The 12,781-nt window shown below is 40.0% G+C and overlaps 1 protein-coding gene across 4 annotated transcripts in view; it reads left to right on the forward strand.

The window, feature by feature from the left end:
- LOC139456309 (autism susceptibility gene 2 protein homolog) overlaps nt 1-12,781 on the forward strand; it is a 252,368-nt gene that overhangs the window by 186,929 nt on the left and 52,658 nt on the right. Inside the window, exon 1 of one of the 4 annotated variants that reach the window (XM_071237937.1) lies at nt 6,401-6,843. The exons of the other annotated variants lie outside the window; for them this stretch is intronic. Coding sequence (XP_071094038.1) covers nt 6,742-6,843 — 102 coding nt within the window. The 5' untranslated portion in view covers nt 6,401-6,741. Of the gene's footprint in view, nt 1-6,400; nt 6,844-12,781 lie in introns of those variants that run through there. 4 annotated transcript variants of the gene reach the window in all.

Below are 12,781 nucleotides of genomic sequence, written 5' to 3' on the forward strand. Positions count from 1 at the left end.
CTGCTCAGATCCGAGCACATTCTGACCACTGGAGGATAGTACGAAGCCCATTCTTGCTGTTGCAGTGCCATGATATCCTTAGAGCAGCCAATGAGTTTTTAGAGGAAATGGCCAGTTTCAAGGCCAACGCTTCAAGGGCTTTGAAAAAGACGTGTTTAGTTCAGTTTTTGCTGAAGAAAGTATCGAAAGTAGCATAAAGCCATAATAACTCGCTAAATGTTAACATTGTTTTGGTGATTTCCAGTCTCTCTCTATTGTGATACCTCAGGTCCTTGTACCTTGATGGGGGGGCACGGGTGGCCCAGTTGTCTAAGGCGCCGCAATTCGCTGTGCAGAGTTGCGTCCCTTGGGCACGCCAGAAACCAATGACTGTGGGTTCGAATCCCGGTTAACCCCGATTATGTTTCTAGGTTTGTCAGCACCATTCCCGTGCTCGTGGGTTTCACCGAAGTGGTAAACATCTCAGACCTGCATCACTTCGGGCTTTCCTCCCACATCAAGCTGACACGCCGTGATATAACTGGAATACCCAACTCACTCACTCACTGTATCTTGATAGCATGGATCATTACCCACACAGGTAAACATTGGTAGGTGAGGCCAAGCCCATAATGCTACAGGTGGCCATATAACAGCCGGGATATTGTATTACTGTGTTGAAATTCACTCTCACTCACTCACTCACTCACTCACTCACGGATTGTAAAAATATCGGGGCCGTCACCTTTGCACATTAGATTGAAGTATGGATTTTAAAAAATAAATGTACAAGTTTTTTTTGTCCCCTTGGAGTCGCCCTGTGATTATACGCTGCCGTTCCAAATTGAATTTGAAGTAAAAGTCAATTTTTACACGTTCAAAGAAACTTTCAGCTGCAGACAGCAGTGTGTTCTCTAATCCGACATTTAAAGAGTCTGCAAGCGGGACGAATGTTAACGAGCTACGATTTCAAAGACACTTAACGAGCCCCTATAATCAGTCATTACATAGCTAGGCCTGTTTCATGTACAATAAGACACCACGCTATATTTGGGTCGTCTGTCCAAGCCGCGCTCTCTCATCTCTAGATATGGTGAATTTTGTCTGCTGCTCTAGAAGAAGACTAATTCCTATAATTTGTTGATACGCTAGTGATTCATCGACTGATAACTGCGCCATTATCTTATCAAATTCGCCTTTAGTTGATTGGCAGACCAGGAGGAAATTATCCCCCATGGGATACCATTGCGAGGTAATTAGTAGCTTGTGAACGATCAGATTCAGACAAGGTATATCATAGGCTTTAATGAGAGGCACCTGAATTTGTTCCCTATTCCTGGGCGGAGGTATTGATGTGCCACCAGGGGGAGCCACATAAGGTCCAGGTAGGCTGTAATGGAGTCGGGGCGGGACACCAGCCGTGAGGAAAGCTTATAACCTAGTGTTTGCCGGATCAGTCAAACGGAAAATTACAACCGTTGCATTAGGCTTGAGAAAAGTTACATCGTTCAAGGGTGTAATTTGTGTCAGATTGAATGTTGCCGATACACACGCCTGAATGACTGCCACGCCCCCTGTCCATCCTTGATTAGCTCCCTTGGTGGAGAGGCCGTGTAATTGGGTGAAGACTGGTCAGTGTGATGAGGCTGGACGCTCCAGACGGTGGTTAGTCACTGTGGATTGTACTACAAGGAGACAGTTGCAAGGTCTGGCTGCTGGATCTCTTTGCAAATTGTCAAATTCTGGACAACGGATCTGTATTGCTTTGGTGTGTTTTGTAATGTGAAGAGTAGTGCCATGTTGAAGGAATAATTTGCTGGTGATGATCTTGACTGTGATGGTATTAATGCTTTACTGAGTTCTCTGTTTGTCTCATGATCAAGAATTTGATGTTTTGGTTTGTGGTTTAGAGGAGCTTGTCATAAAGTTTATTTGTGGATCTGTACAAAGAATGGTCAGTGTCTGTCCCTTGTCCACTCTGGTGGTCAACGTACACTTCATTTGGGACTCTTTGATAGTGGATATATGCAACACCTGATCTGGATTAAACTACCAATACAAGGTAAGATTCTTTGATTTTCAAAACAAGATGTTTGAAGTTTAAGGATGATTGTTGTGTATGTAGTCCCTATCTGGTTATTGGTGGGTGTTCAACTGCCTGATAGTGTAACTTTTGAATTCCATTCTCTCTGGTCACAAAATGTCTTTTAATGGAAGATAACCACAGCAAACCTATCTCGGCAACCTACATCACCAAACTCTCAATTCCTCAACACACCAAACATTCCTCACGCCTAATTCTCCACACCAAGCTCACCTCTCCAAACTTACCACACTTTTCCATTTCCCATTCAACATTTTATCTTGAGCTTTGCTAGTACAGCTTTTGACTTGGGTTCTCACCCTGCTGACCACCACTGCAGCCCCCCATACTGACACTTTTCCACCATCGGGGCATCTCTCACAGTGGCCATCTGTGGCTGTGATCTAAGACTCCCAAGAACAATACTGCTTCATCCATGCTCCTTCTTGACCTACTGACCTTCAGGTGCTGTTGTAAGAAACATTCAATAGGTGTGTTTACCTTACGTGATGTGCTGGACGTGTGTCGCTAAGCTGCGACCGATACACACACTCCAGGCAAGTAAACAACAAGTGTCTCTCACATAGTCTGCAGGCGATACACACAGCCCTGTCAATGTGATCCAAAACTCACTCCTCTGTTTTCCAACCATGTTTTCTCGGGGAGAAATTTACGAGTATTTGTTGGACTTGGAAGTTTGATGAATTTTGAAAAATGTAAGTTTGGTGAATTTGAGAGATGCTTGGGACGGGGTCAAGTTTGGGTTTGTGGACAAATATGGAGGCACAGTGCGATGAGCTGAAGGAGGTTAGTGTATAGAGGGTACAATATGCCGACAATGTTATGGTATGTTCCCCAGGGAGTTGAGAAGGTAAACTGATTATGTATGGAAGGGGAGAATGGCACTTTGGATGTGAACCATTAGGAGTTTGTATGAAGTGGTCGTTGATGATTCAGATAATTATTTGATTGATATTGTGCACAATTTGGATTGTAGTATGACTTGGTCAATTGGAGCATCATAATAGTAAATGTGATGAGAATTATGATAACACTTATGATCTGTCATCACTAGATGATGATGATGATGATGATGATGACGACGATGAGTTTTGTGCTCTTTGCAACTCCCTAGAGGCAGTATCACAGACACTATATTATTCATCAAGTCCTCATCTTACACTAACATTATTAAATGGCGTGACTCGGCTGCGACAAACAGCCCAACATATCATGGCCTAATTAAGTTTATTCGCCTTTGAATGAATATTGTCTGCAACGGTGACATTTCAGTCTCCAAGAAACTGAATATTTACCTAAGTCCTAACAAGAAATTAAATAAGAATAAATACCCGTAGTGAAATGCAAATAAATGGCTCCCAATTGGGTTTTTCGCATGCTAGAAGGTAGTTTATACCCGAGTCGTGTGTAGAAGGCTCCTTTCTTTAATCCTAAGGGGAAATGGCCAGGGGTTTTATAGTGCATGGAATTGCCACTATAGACTCAATGTGGGAGTTCATTGGGTACAGGGTTGTAGCACATCTGGGATGGAATAGACGAATAATTGCCATGGATATTAGGAAATGTACAGTAACAATCCTACTGTTGTTATGTCAATGTCAGGCGAAATATGCAGGGTTAGAAAATGATATGTTATTAGTTGATTTAGGAATGTTATACCTTATTAACTCTGCGGTATAGCCATTACGATAAGGCTGAATTACTTGAAGCTGTGAAGTGTATGTGTTTGTTAGTGTTGAAATTGATTGATGCTTATTTCATGACAACTGATATTGATATGAGTGATGAGAATAGATTTCAAACGGATAGTCACAATCTGGAGGATGTTTGGGGTCCGGTTCATACACTTCATTTGGACTCAAGGACGCTGGGGTAGCCTAGTGGTTAAAGTGTTCGCCTGTCACGACAACTGCCCGGGTTCGATTCCCAACATGGGTACAATGTGTGAAGCCTATTTCTGGTGTCCCTCACCATGATATTGCTGGAATATTGCTAAAGGCAGCATACAACCGTACTCATTCTCTCATATGGACTCAAACCCAGACTAGTTGAAGGCAAGGAGCAACACCAACAACTGGACTAGCCAACCTGTGTGATTAAAATTCCATTTAAATGTCGTTCCTTTAATCTTTTAATACTTAAGTCCCTTTGTTATGAGATGGGGGCATATGTGGCCTTGTTGTTTATGGTGCTGCAATTCGCTGTGCAGAGTTGTGTCCCTTAAGATGACAGGAACCTATGGTTTTTGGTTTAAGTCCCAGATTCTCATTTATCAATGTTCTTGGTTTGTCTGCGCCATATCCTTGCTTATGGGTTTCACTGAAGTGGTAAGACCTGCATCTCTTCGGAGATGAGATATTGTAAAGCAATGTTCAACGCAACTTACTAACTCACCAACTACAGTGTTAAGCGCAACTTTCAAACTCACCAACTACAGTGTTAATGAGATATTTTGTAAGTTTTGGTTTATCATTTATCTGGATAAGACATCTAGTCTGTGTGAGTGATTCAGATAAAGATCAACTGTATTTATGTCAAGTTATTCATGCAAGACCAAAATATGTTTCCCATCTTTGACAATTTAATTGAAGACGTCATCATGAATGATCCTACGCTTGTGTAAATTGATTTCATTACTTGTAAACATCATCCACTTCATAAGTAAATCTCTATGAGAAAGGCAGTGAAAGTGTTAGTATTATCAAATCCATATGGTGTTAAAAAACACAACCAAACCGTTGTATTCAAAGCCAGCGTCTGAATAGGTTTCCTGGACCTCCTGATGCACTGGCGTGACCTCGTTTTAACTTAACTGCATTTCAAAAGTATTTCTTCGTATCAAAGAACTGCGAACTCTGAAGCTAGGTTTAATTGCTCCCATTAAGTGGGTGCTATTTATGGTTTGGCACTCGGTTCGTTCAATATTTACAACGTGGAGTAAATTGCACCCTGGATGTCAATTTGGAATAGATCTGCAATAAGCAATTCATAACGTAATCAACACCAGGGACTGTTGTTGTAGCAGGCTTGCTCCTGCCACTCAGACTGAAATCAACACCTACAACCTGTTGTCCTTGTGAAATTTACTTCAGTATATTTCCTATAATTCTGAATAACAATTCTGCCAACATTGACCATTCTGTTCCTATCCGTTCAAATTCAACCCCCATTAGCTGCAGCCGTTGTGAAATTCACTATTAACAACAACAGGCAATTGCATGTAACAGCAATAATCGAAGCACACCAGTTTTATTTTGTACATAAGTAATTTGCTTTCATTATGACATGCATGTCGTAGATTGATAGGAACTGGGATGGAAGCGTGTTAACAGATGATATCATGATTGTGTATGAAGAAAATTTCAATATGCTTAATGTGCTGTTAGCAGAAACATAGGCCCCATCTGCTGTTCAACAGGAACAAATGATGTATTGGAGCCATAAATATTCAACGTGATGAATGGAACTCTGGGTAATATGAACTACCAGGCTAAAGTGACTTTTAAATTTATTTGACATTTTGAAGAGCATTAATTTTTGTCATAAACAGAATTTATTACCAAACTGTTTATTTTTTGTTTGATCAGATAGTCAGATGTTTAATTGATGTAATGAATTTACCTAAAAATGTAAAATTTAATGAAATGAAACAAATTAGAGTTTGAGCAAAATGATCACTAAATGGTTTGACTTTTGAATTTGAAATTTAATAAATAGTTAAATAATTTCTTGTAATTATTATGTTTGCTTGCCTCAACTTAATTATAGGTTGTACGTTATCAGATCGAGGCTCTGTATACAAATATTCAGGGGAAGCTTAAGTGAGCAGACCAATCAGGTCAACAGTCACTCTTTCAATGGGGTGAAATTTAGCCCTATTTTAGCTCATTTTGCTGGTGAGAAATCTTGTGAATATCAAGAGGGTCGAATGCTCGACAGCTGCATCTGCTTCAGGGCGGCCATTTTGAATTGGCATGCCAGTAAGGGCACATGCTTTTCCTTGAAGCAGAAAAAGATGTCGATAAATTTATGAAGATGGTGTAGAAAATGTGGCTCGCTCGCAAAAACCCAGTGAGGCACTGATCCCTTAATCAATAAAACTCATAGTGTCAGCGGAATGTAGACCCTGGCTTTTCTACTGCAAATTATTCCATGAATCATGGAGCGAGCCGCGCTCTACAGTGTAGCCCGGTTGCCCCTTTAACAGGCTGTACATGGTTTGTGTCAGATAGAGTTACCTCCCTTGCCACTCTGGCTCAATGCGTCTAACTGCTATCAATTTCTCTGCTTCTTTAATCATTTATGAAAGTCCCTGATGTTTAGCTGCGTTATTTCCCCCTGCTAGTCTGATGCTTGGAGGCAGCTCAATAACTGGACCAGTCCCACTGATAAATTGAGTTTTATGATAGCGGAGTAGGGCTATTCGCCTGACAAGTAATTTCTCAGTTGAAAGATTCAGCGAAGATGAGATGCACACAGAGCTAGGGATGATGCACTGAGGCAATCTATCAGCGACTTCCTCCACATCCCGGAATCCATCGCCTGTTCACCCGCCTTCTCTGTGAGCCTCCGTGGGTTGTCAACAGGGGGCGCTCTTTGTTGACCCACGTCTATTATTACTTATTTGACAAGTGACCTGGAGAGTGGTGTTTCCGAGTATGGATTTGGTGGTGGATACTAAAGCTGAGTTGGTGGACTACATTGTTGTGGAGGATTCTCCTTCTCTAAGTCAACCATGTGACCTGGAGAGCCCCCGACAGGTAGCTATAGCCAAGATTAACGCACTGCGTAGTCTGTAGGTACAGAAATAGAACTTGTCGGGGACACTGTGTTACATCATGAATATTGTATGATAAGTGCCTGTTTTCTGATTAGATGTGCTTTTGTATATCACTGCTAGAGTGGGAAAGATAGCTGTATCGCATTTGACATCTCTTTCTCCATGTGAAATCACTCCTGTGGCATCCCCAGGGGGCTTTTTAGGGAAACATACTCATTTATGTGTTGCAGATTTGAAGGAATTAATTTCTTTAGTGTAGTTTTTATTTCCTGATGTGGGGTTATTAGTTTGAAATATTAATGAATTTTGAATGGTAATGGTGAAAATATGATCCATAATTTCTGTTGATGTTTTTGATATATGTGATTTTGTTGGGTTTGTTAATTAGGGATAATTGCTGATGAATCATGAAGAAATGAAAGATTTGTTACTGTTTTCAGTAATAGGACAGAGTTTTATGTTTGAAATGTTTATGCTTGGCTATTGCCTTAGGACTTTAAAAACTGAAGTTTTTAATGTGTTTCATGTTTCTGAATAGGAATAAATTTGCCATAATGTTCCGAGAACAAATTGCACTGACAGAAATAGAAATTAATTATTCATTTGTGATGTAAATTCTTAGGTTTACAGCAGAACTTAACATGAAATCGATAAGACTGCACATTAATTTCAACACACAGGAACATACTGCCTCGATCAATTAATAGAAATATGTATAATGAATATGATACTTAGCCACCAGTGTCAGTGATGCGAGGACAGTTTAAAGTGTGTTTCATCAGATTGTACATATATTGCACCAGCTGTGAACATCCTGCTTGTCAATTTCATATATGACTTGTTACATACTTGTATTCAATATACAATCAATGAGCCACCTAAAGAAAGAAAGACAAAAATGTGACATTCAATTACAGCCAACTGCAACGATATTGAGATCAATCCTACGTCAATCTGTCCACTGTTTGATCTGTGATATCAACATCTAATAATCGTTGGTTTTGCATTGTTGAACCATCAGTAGCTGCTTTGGCTTGTTCACACCTGGTGTATATATCCCTGGCCTTGCGACAGCCATTGATCCATCAAGGTAACAATATGCATCAATGATGTTGTGTTCCTTGTCTATTGGGTGGCACGGGTGCAGAGTTGCGTCCCTTGGGCACGCCAGAAACCTATGATTGTGGGTTCGAATCCCGGTTCACCCCGATTATGTTTCTAGGTTTGTCAGCACCATACCCGTGCTCGTGGGTTTCACCGAAGTGGTAAACGTCTGAGACCTGCATCACTTCGGGCTTTCCTCCCACATTAAGCTGACACGCCGTGATATAACTGGAATACTGTTAAAAGCGGCGTTAAACTAAACTCACTCACTCCTTGTCTATTGCGACAGGTCATCAATTTCAAGTTCTGAAATTCACTGCATCCATGGCATTTACTGAAGTACCAAAACTCTAATGTTGATAGTTATGAGACTCTCTGAAACATGTTTTAACCAGTTTGGAAAGCCTCAAGTCGGGTTAACAAAATTACCAACTTGGTCATGATTGAGACTCATGAAGATGCAGGTTAAAATTGGTCTTCAGCATCCCAAGCTTGTCATAAGAGGCGACTAATGAAACCGGGTGGTCCGGTTCGCTGACTTGGTTGATGAATGTCTTCCTATCCCGATTGCGTAGATCGATGCTCATGTTGTCAATCACTGGATTGTCTGGTCCATACTTCATTATTTACAGATTGATGTGATATGGCTGAATTATTGTTGATGACAGCGTTAAACAAGAAACCAACATGGCACTTTATAAACAGGATGACAAGGTTGATAACATGTGACTAAGAAAAAGATATAAATAGTATTGACTCTCTGGGAATAATAATGATGTTTGTTGCAGGATAATATTATTGAAAAAGCTACCATCACATGTTCAAATGAAACCCGTAAGGATTCACCTGTGCATGAAGGCTTGACAATATGTGTTAATACTCCCCCATAAAAAATAGCAATACCTTCGCAATCAGAAATATTTTCACAATCATTCGTGCTGTAAATAATATTTTTGCACTTTGTCAATATTTAGGAAAACAAGTTTAAGCTCCAGTGCAATTTGACATGATATATTACAGTGTCAAGGTGGATAGTGCAATAGTATTGATGCAGAATGTAACACTATACAATACAAAGGTATTGATCACTGCCGTAGTGTCGGCATCATCATCAGCATTGTCAAGGTTTCATGATGGCATATTATTATTATTGAACAGGTGCTTGTGTCGTGTAGTAAAAATATTTTGAAGTATAGTTTTCTATTCAGGACATGTCAGTTTGGCATCATAACATCCAACAAAGTTATTGATCACTACCGAAATAATGGCATTATCATCATCATCATCATCATCATCATCATCATTATTGAACAGGTGCTAGTGTCTTGTATAGTGCTGTAATTCTGAAGTATTGTTTTTGTTATAAAAAAACAACAAGTTAAATTTATTTTTCTTTGAATGCTGTAATCAATTCCTTTTCATCAATGTGACAAAACTGGGCTGTGTTGATTCACCATATATCAAAGTATGGGCATTAATTGTGAAACAAAACAAAAAAAAAATAAAAATAAAAACATTGTTAGAAATCTTGACAGTTTGTTTCCCCAATATTAACTCCCTTTGTTGGATATGCTTGTGATTAACATAATTCTCTTCTTGTACAGCTAATTTTGAATAGGCTCGATCAGACCTAAAGTTGTCAAGTTAAACGTAGTCATAACCACTCGTGCCCCAGGAGCAATTTAGCTTGTAATGAAGTTATGCTTTCAAGTGCAAATATATCTCAATATTAGATGATGAGTCAATAGAGGTTGGTTGACAATTGCACAAATTTGACATCCCCACCATCAGTGCGTAATTAGCGAGTGAAGCATGCATCGTTGATTGTTATCATTGTCTCGTCACTGGGTGGCGTTTATTGACATCATCCGTCTTCCTTGCAAAATGGAAATTAATTTGCGATCAGGAATACCCAGGGATGTGGAAAAGGGAACAAAGACCCAATGAGATCCCTGGGAGCTGATCTCCGTGGCGCTGTCCTCCAAGAACCGCACTACAGGTGCAGGCATCAGTATAATCACTTCCGCAAATTGTATGAAATATGTTTCATGCCGCATTTTTTATGTGCATGGGAAGAAGCGCTGCCTAGCAACAGTTATTTGTGCAGTCGCTCCAAATTCCCTATTAACTTTGTTGTTTAATCACAGGAAAAATGGAATAATTTTGTGTAAATTACCTGGACCCATTGGAAAGGAAGCCATTTTGTTTGAATGAGCTCACTATAGGTTGGATTGAGAAAAGTACTGTTTACTCACCCAGTCCAGCTAATTGGGTTTTTTATTCCCCTTCGATCAATGATAACGATGCGAGCGTGGGGGCCGACGGTCGGACAAGTGATCCGCTAGGACATGCACACGACTACCTCCATAGAATAAAAGATCCCCGCACACACCGTTTCCTTTTAGCCCACAAAGACCAAAAAGCTGGCATTGGAAGCTGGTTGAGAATATCCCAATGGTTGCTTTTAGAGGCGTCAGTTCAGACTATTAAACTCCTGACATTTTGTGTAAGTGTTTGCGGGTTTCATTTGTTGGGGATGAAATGCTTTTTTTCTAAATGTGCGTGGCCTGTCAGCTCCATGAAAAGATGACAAACGACGTTTGTGGATGTCAAGTGGCACGTTGATTCCCGCTCGCCATGTCACACCGGCATTGATAGTTCGGTGACGTGGATCATTAGAAAAGGACATGGGATTAGAGCCTTTGTTGGGCCCAGTACTGCTGTGTCTTCATAGACTGCAACTTGATAGTCCCTGATTAGGACAAGCAGACGCCATTCTTTACAGGACTTGTGAATATGATTGGACTTGTATGATTGTGTTGATGAGATGACAGATGGAATATTTGTTAGATTCATAGGAAATTAAAATATATACCGGTTCGGAGACACATCTAAGGGTGGAATAATGGAATATAGGCTTATTGAGGCTGATAGTTTATTATTAAGAAAGTTTCATCGAACACAGGTTGTGGGTATGAAATCTGTTCATTGGCTTGTATTCCTGGGCATGTGGACATTTTGTTATGCACTCCATATTATGATTTTTGAGATACTTTATTACTTTGAAGTTGGTAATAATGATCTCATTTGTCAAAGTTACGACATTAACGACAACTCAGTGTACAAACTTTGGTAAAAAGAAGCAGATTTGACAAATTGTAATGACTGCATTCAACTGCCAACTTAATGGAATTTTGGCGTACCAATTTTTGTTGCAGCAATTAATCTTGAAAGCTGTTGATGATATTATCAAATAAGTTTTAAAAAAAGTAAATTCAAATTGCACAATAAAAGCGACAAAGAACATCCAATTCCTTTGATAATTTTCTTATCAAAAAGTTGTCTTTTTCATATTGAAGTAGAGAATTCTTTTCACTTTGCCTGCGCTTATCTGGAATCTAGGGCAGCTTCCTTTGACAATGTTTTTTCTTTACTTTGTAGTTGTGTGATCTGTCTTCTAATTGTTTAGATATGTCATTTTCATCAGTTTAATTTGATTAATTTTTGGTCACTGTGTTCAGCTATTTGCTTCTTTATGAATTCGTAACAAGCAAACATTGTTTCATCTTTCTTGAAGGGAGATTTCCTCATGGATTTGATATAGAGATCCCCAAATTAATTTCCCTCGGGAGCCCAAAAACACAAAAATTGTACTCAAATTGTCATCTTGATGATACATTTCCTCCAGCCATACAGAGTTATTTCCCCTGAGACCAGCAAGCGATGGGGTTTGAGAATTTTCTTGCTTTATAAGTCTTTAATAAAATCAGCCCTTGTGTTGATACCATTAGTCCGTTCAAATGGATAACTCGACACACGCATTATGCATCGTAATTCCATCATTATCGTGATTACGGTTTGGGTGGTGACTAGCATAGCCGAGGACAAGGGAGCTAACATATCGACTAATGTCATTCATTGGGGACCAGGCTCTAAGTGAAGCTCACTAAGGGGGAATCCCGAGATGGGCCCCTCGTGATTACCACAAGGTAATTGCCAAGGGTTGTCAAGCTAAATTTATTTATTAGAAGTATAATGGCAAGGGATAATGCATTTATTAAAATAATTGATCCATTATATACTGGCTGTGTTAATCTCTCTGTCCAGACATTGTGGTAAGTTGATTGCAAATGATGGCGCCTGTCAGAAGCTGACTTCAGGTTCCAGAAACACTGGACCTTTGTCTTGGCAACTTGTCTGTGTCAAGAAGTATTTTATGGACTGATGAGAGCTGGAAGATTTGTTTGATTGGTGGGAATTTCCAAGCTTGACCGCTTGCATTCAAATAATCAGTTTTATTGTTACGAAATATCAACTTGCCACATGATCAGAATTGGTACTTTTGGCTCAGTACATGTGACAACCAAGTAAGTGATCTAGATTTTGTCCATTTCATATCTCCGGTTGTCCAGGTTGTCCAAAGATTACCCACATTACACAATCAGAGTGTTGGGGTATCCTTGTGGTTAAAGCCTTGTCTTGTCACACCGATGGCCCGCGTTCGATTCCCAACATGAGTACATTGTTTGAATCCCGGTCCTGGTGCCCCCTGTCATAATATGACTGGAGTATTGCTGAAGGTGGAGCAAAAATAACCCTCATTTACTCACTCACAGACAGCCATTGTGGCCATCAGATCCCTGTTTTAGTTGCCTTTCAACAGGTATGGGGTGTGATAACTTCCCTAGGATGTCAGATACTCTGAAGGTAAAGCATTGTCAGGATCATCATCTCCATCCTGCATGCATTATGCTGTTGTCCAAGCTGCAGCAATTCACTGTGAAGAGTTGTGTCACTTGGTTGTGCCAGGATCC

Source organism: Haliotis cracherodii, unplaced genomic scaffold (genome assembly GCF_022045235.1).
Source record: "Haliotis cracherodii isolate W230 unplaced genomic scaffold, xgHalCrac1.p SCAF_11, whole genome shotgun sequence".
NCBI lineage: Eukaryota > Metazoa > Mollusca > Gastropoda > Lepetellida > Haliotidae > Haliotis > Haliotis cracherodii.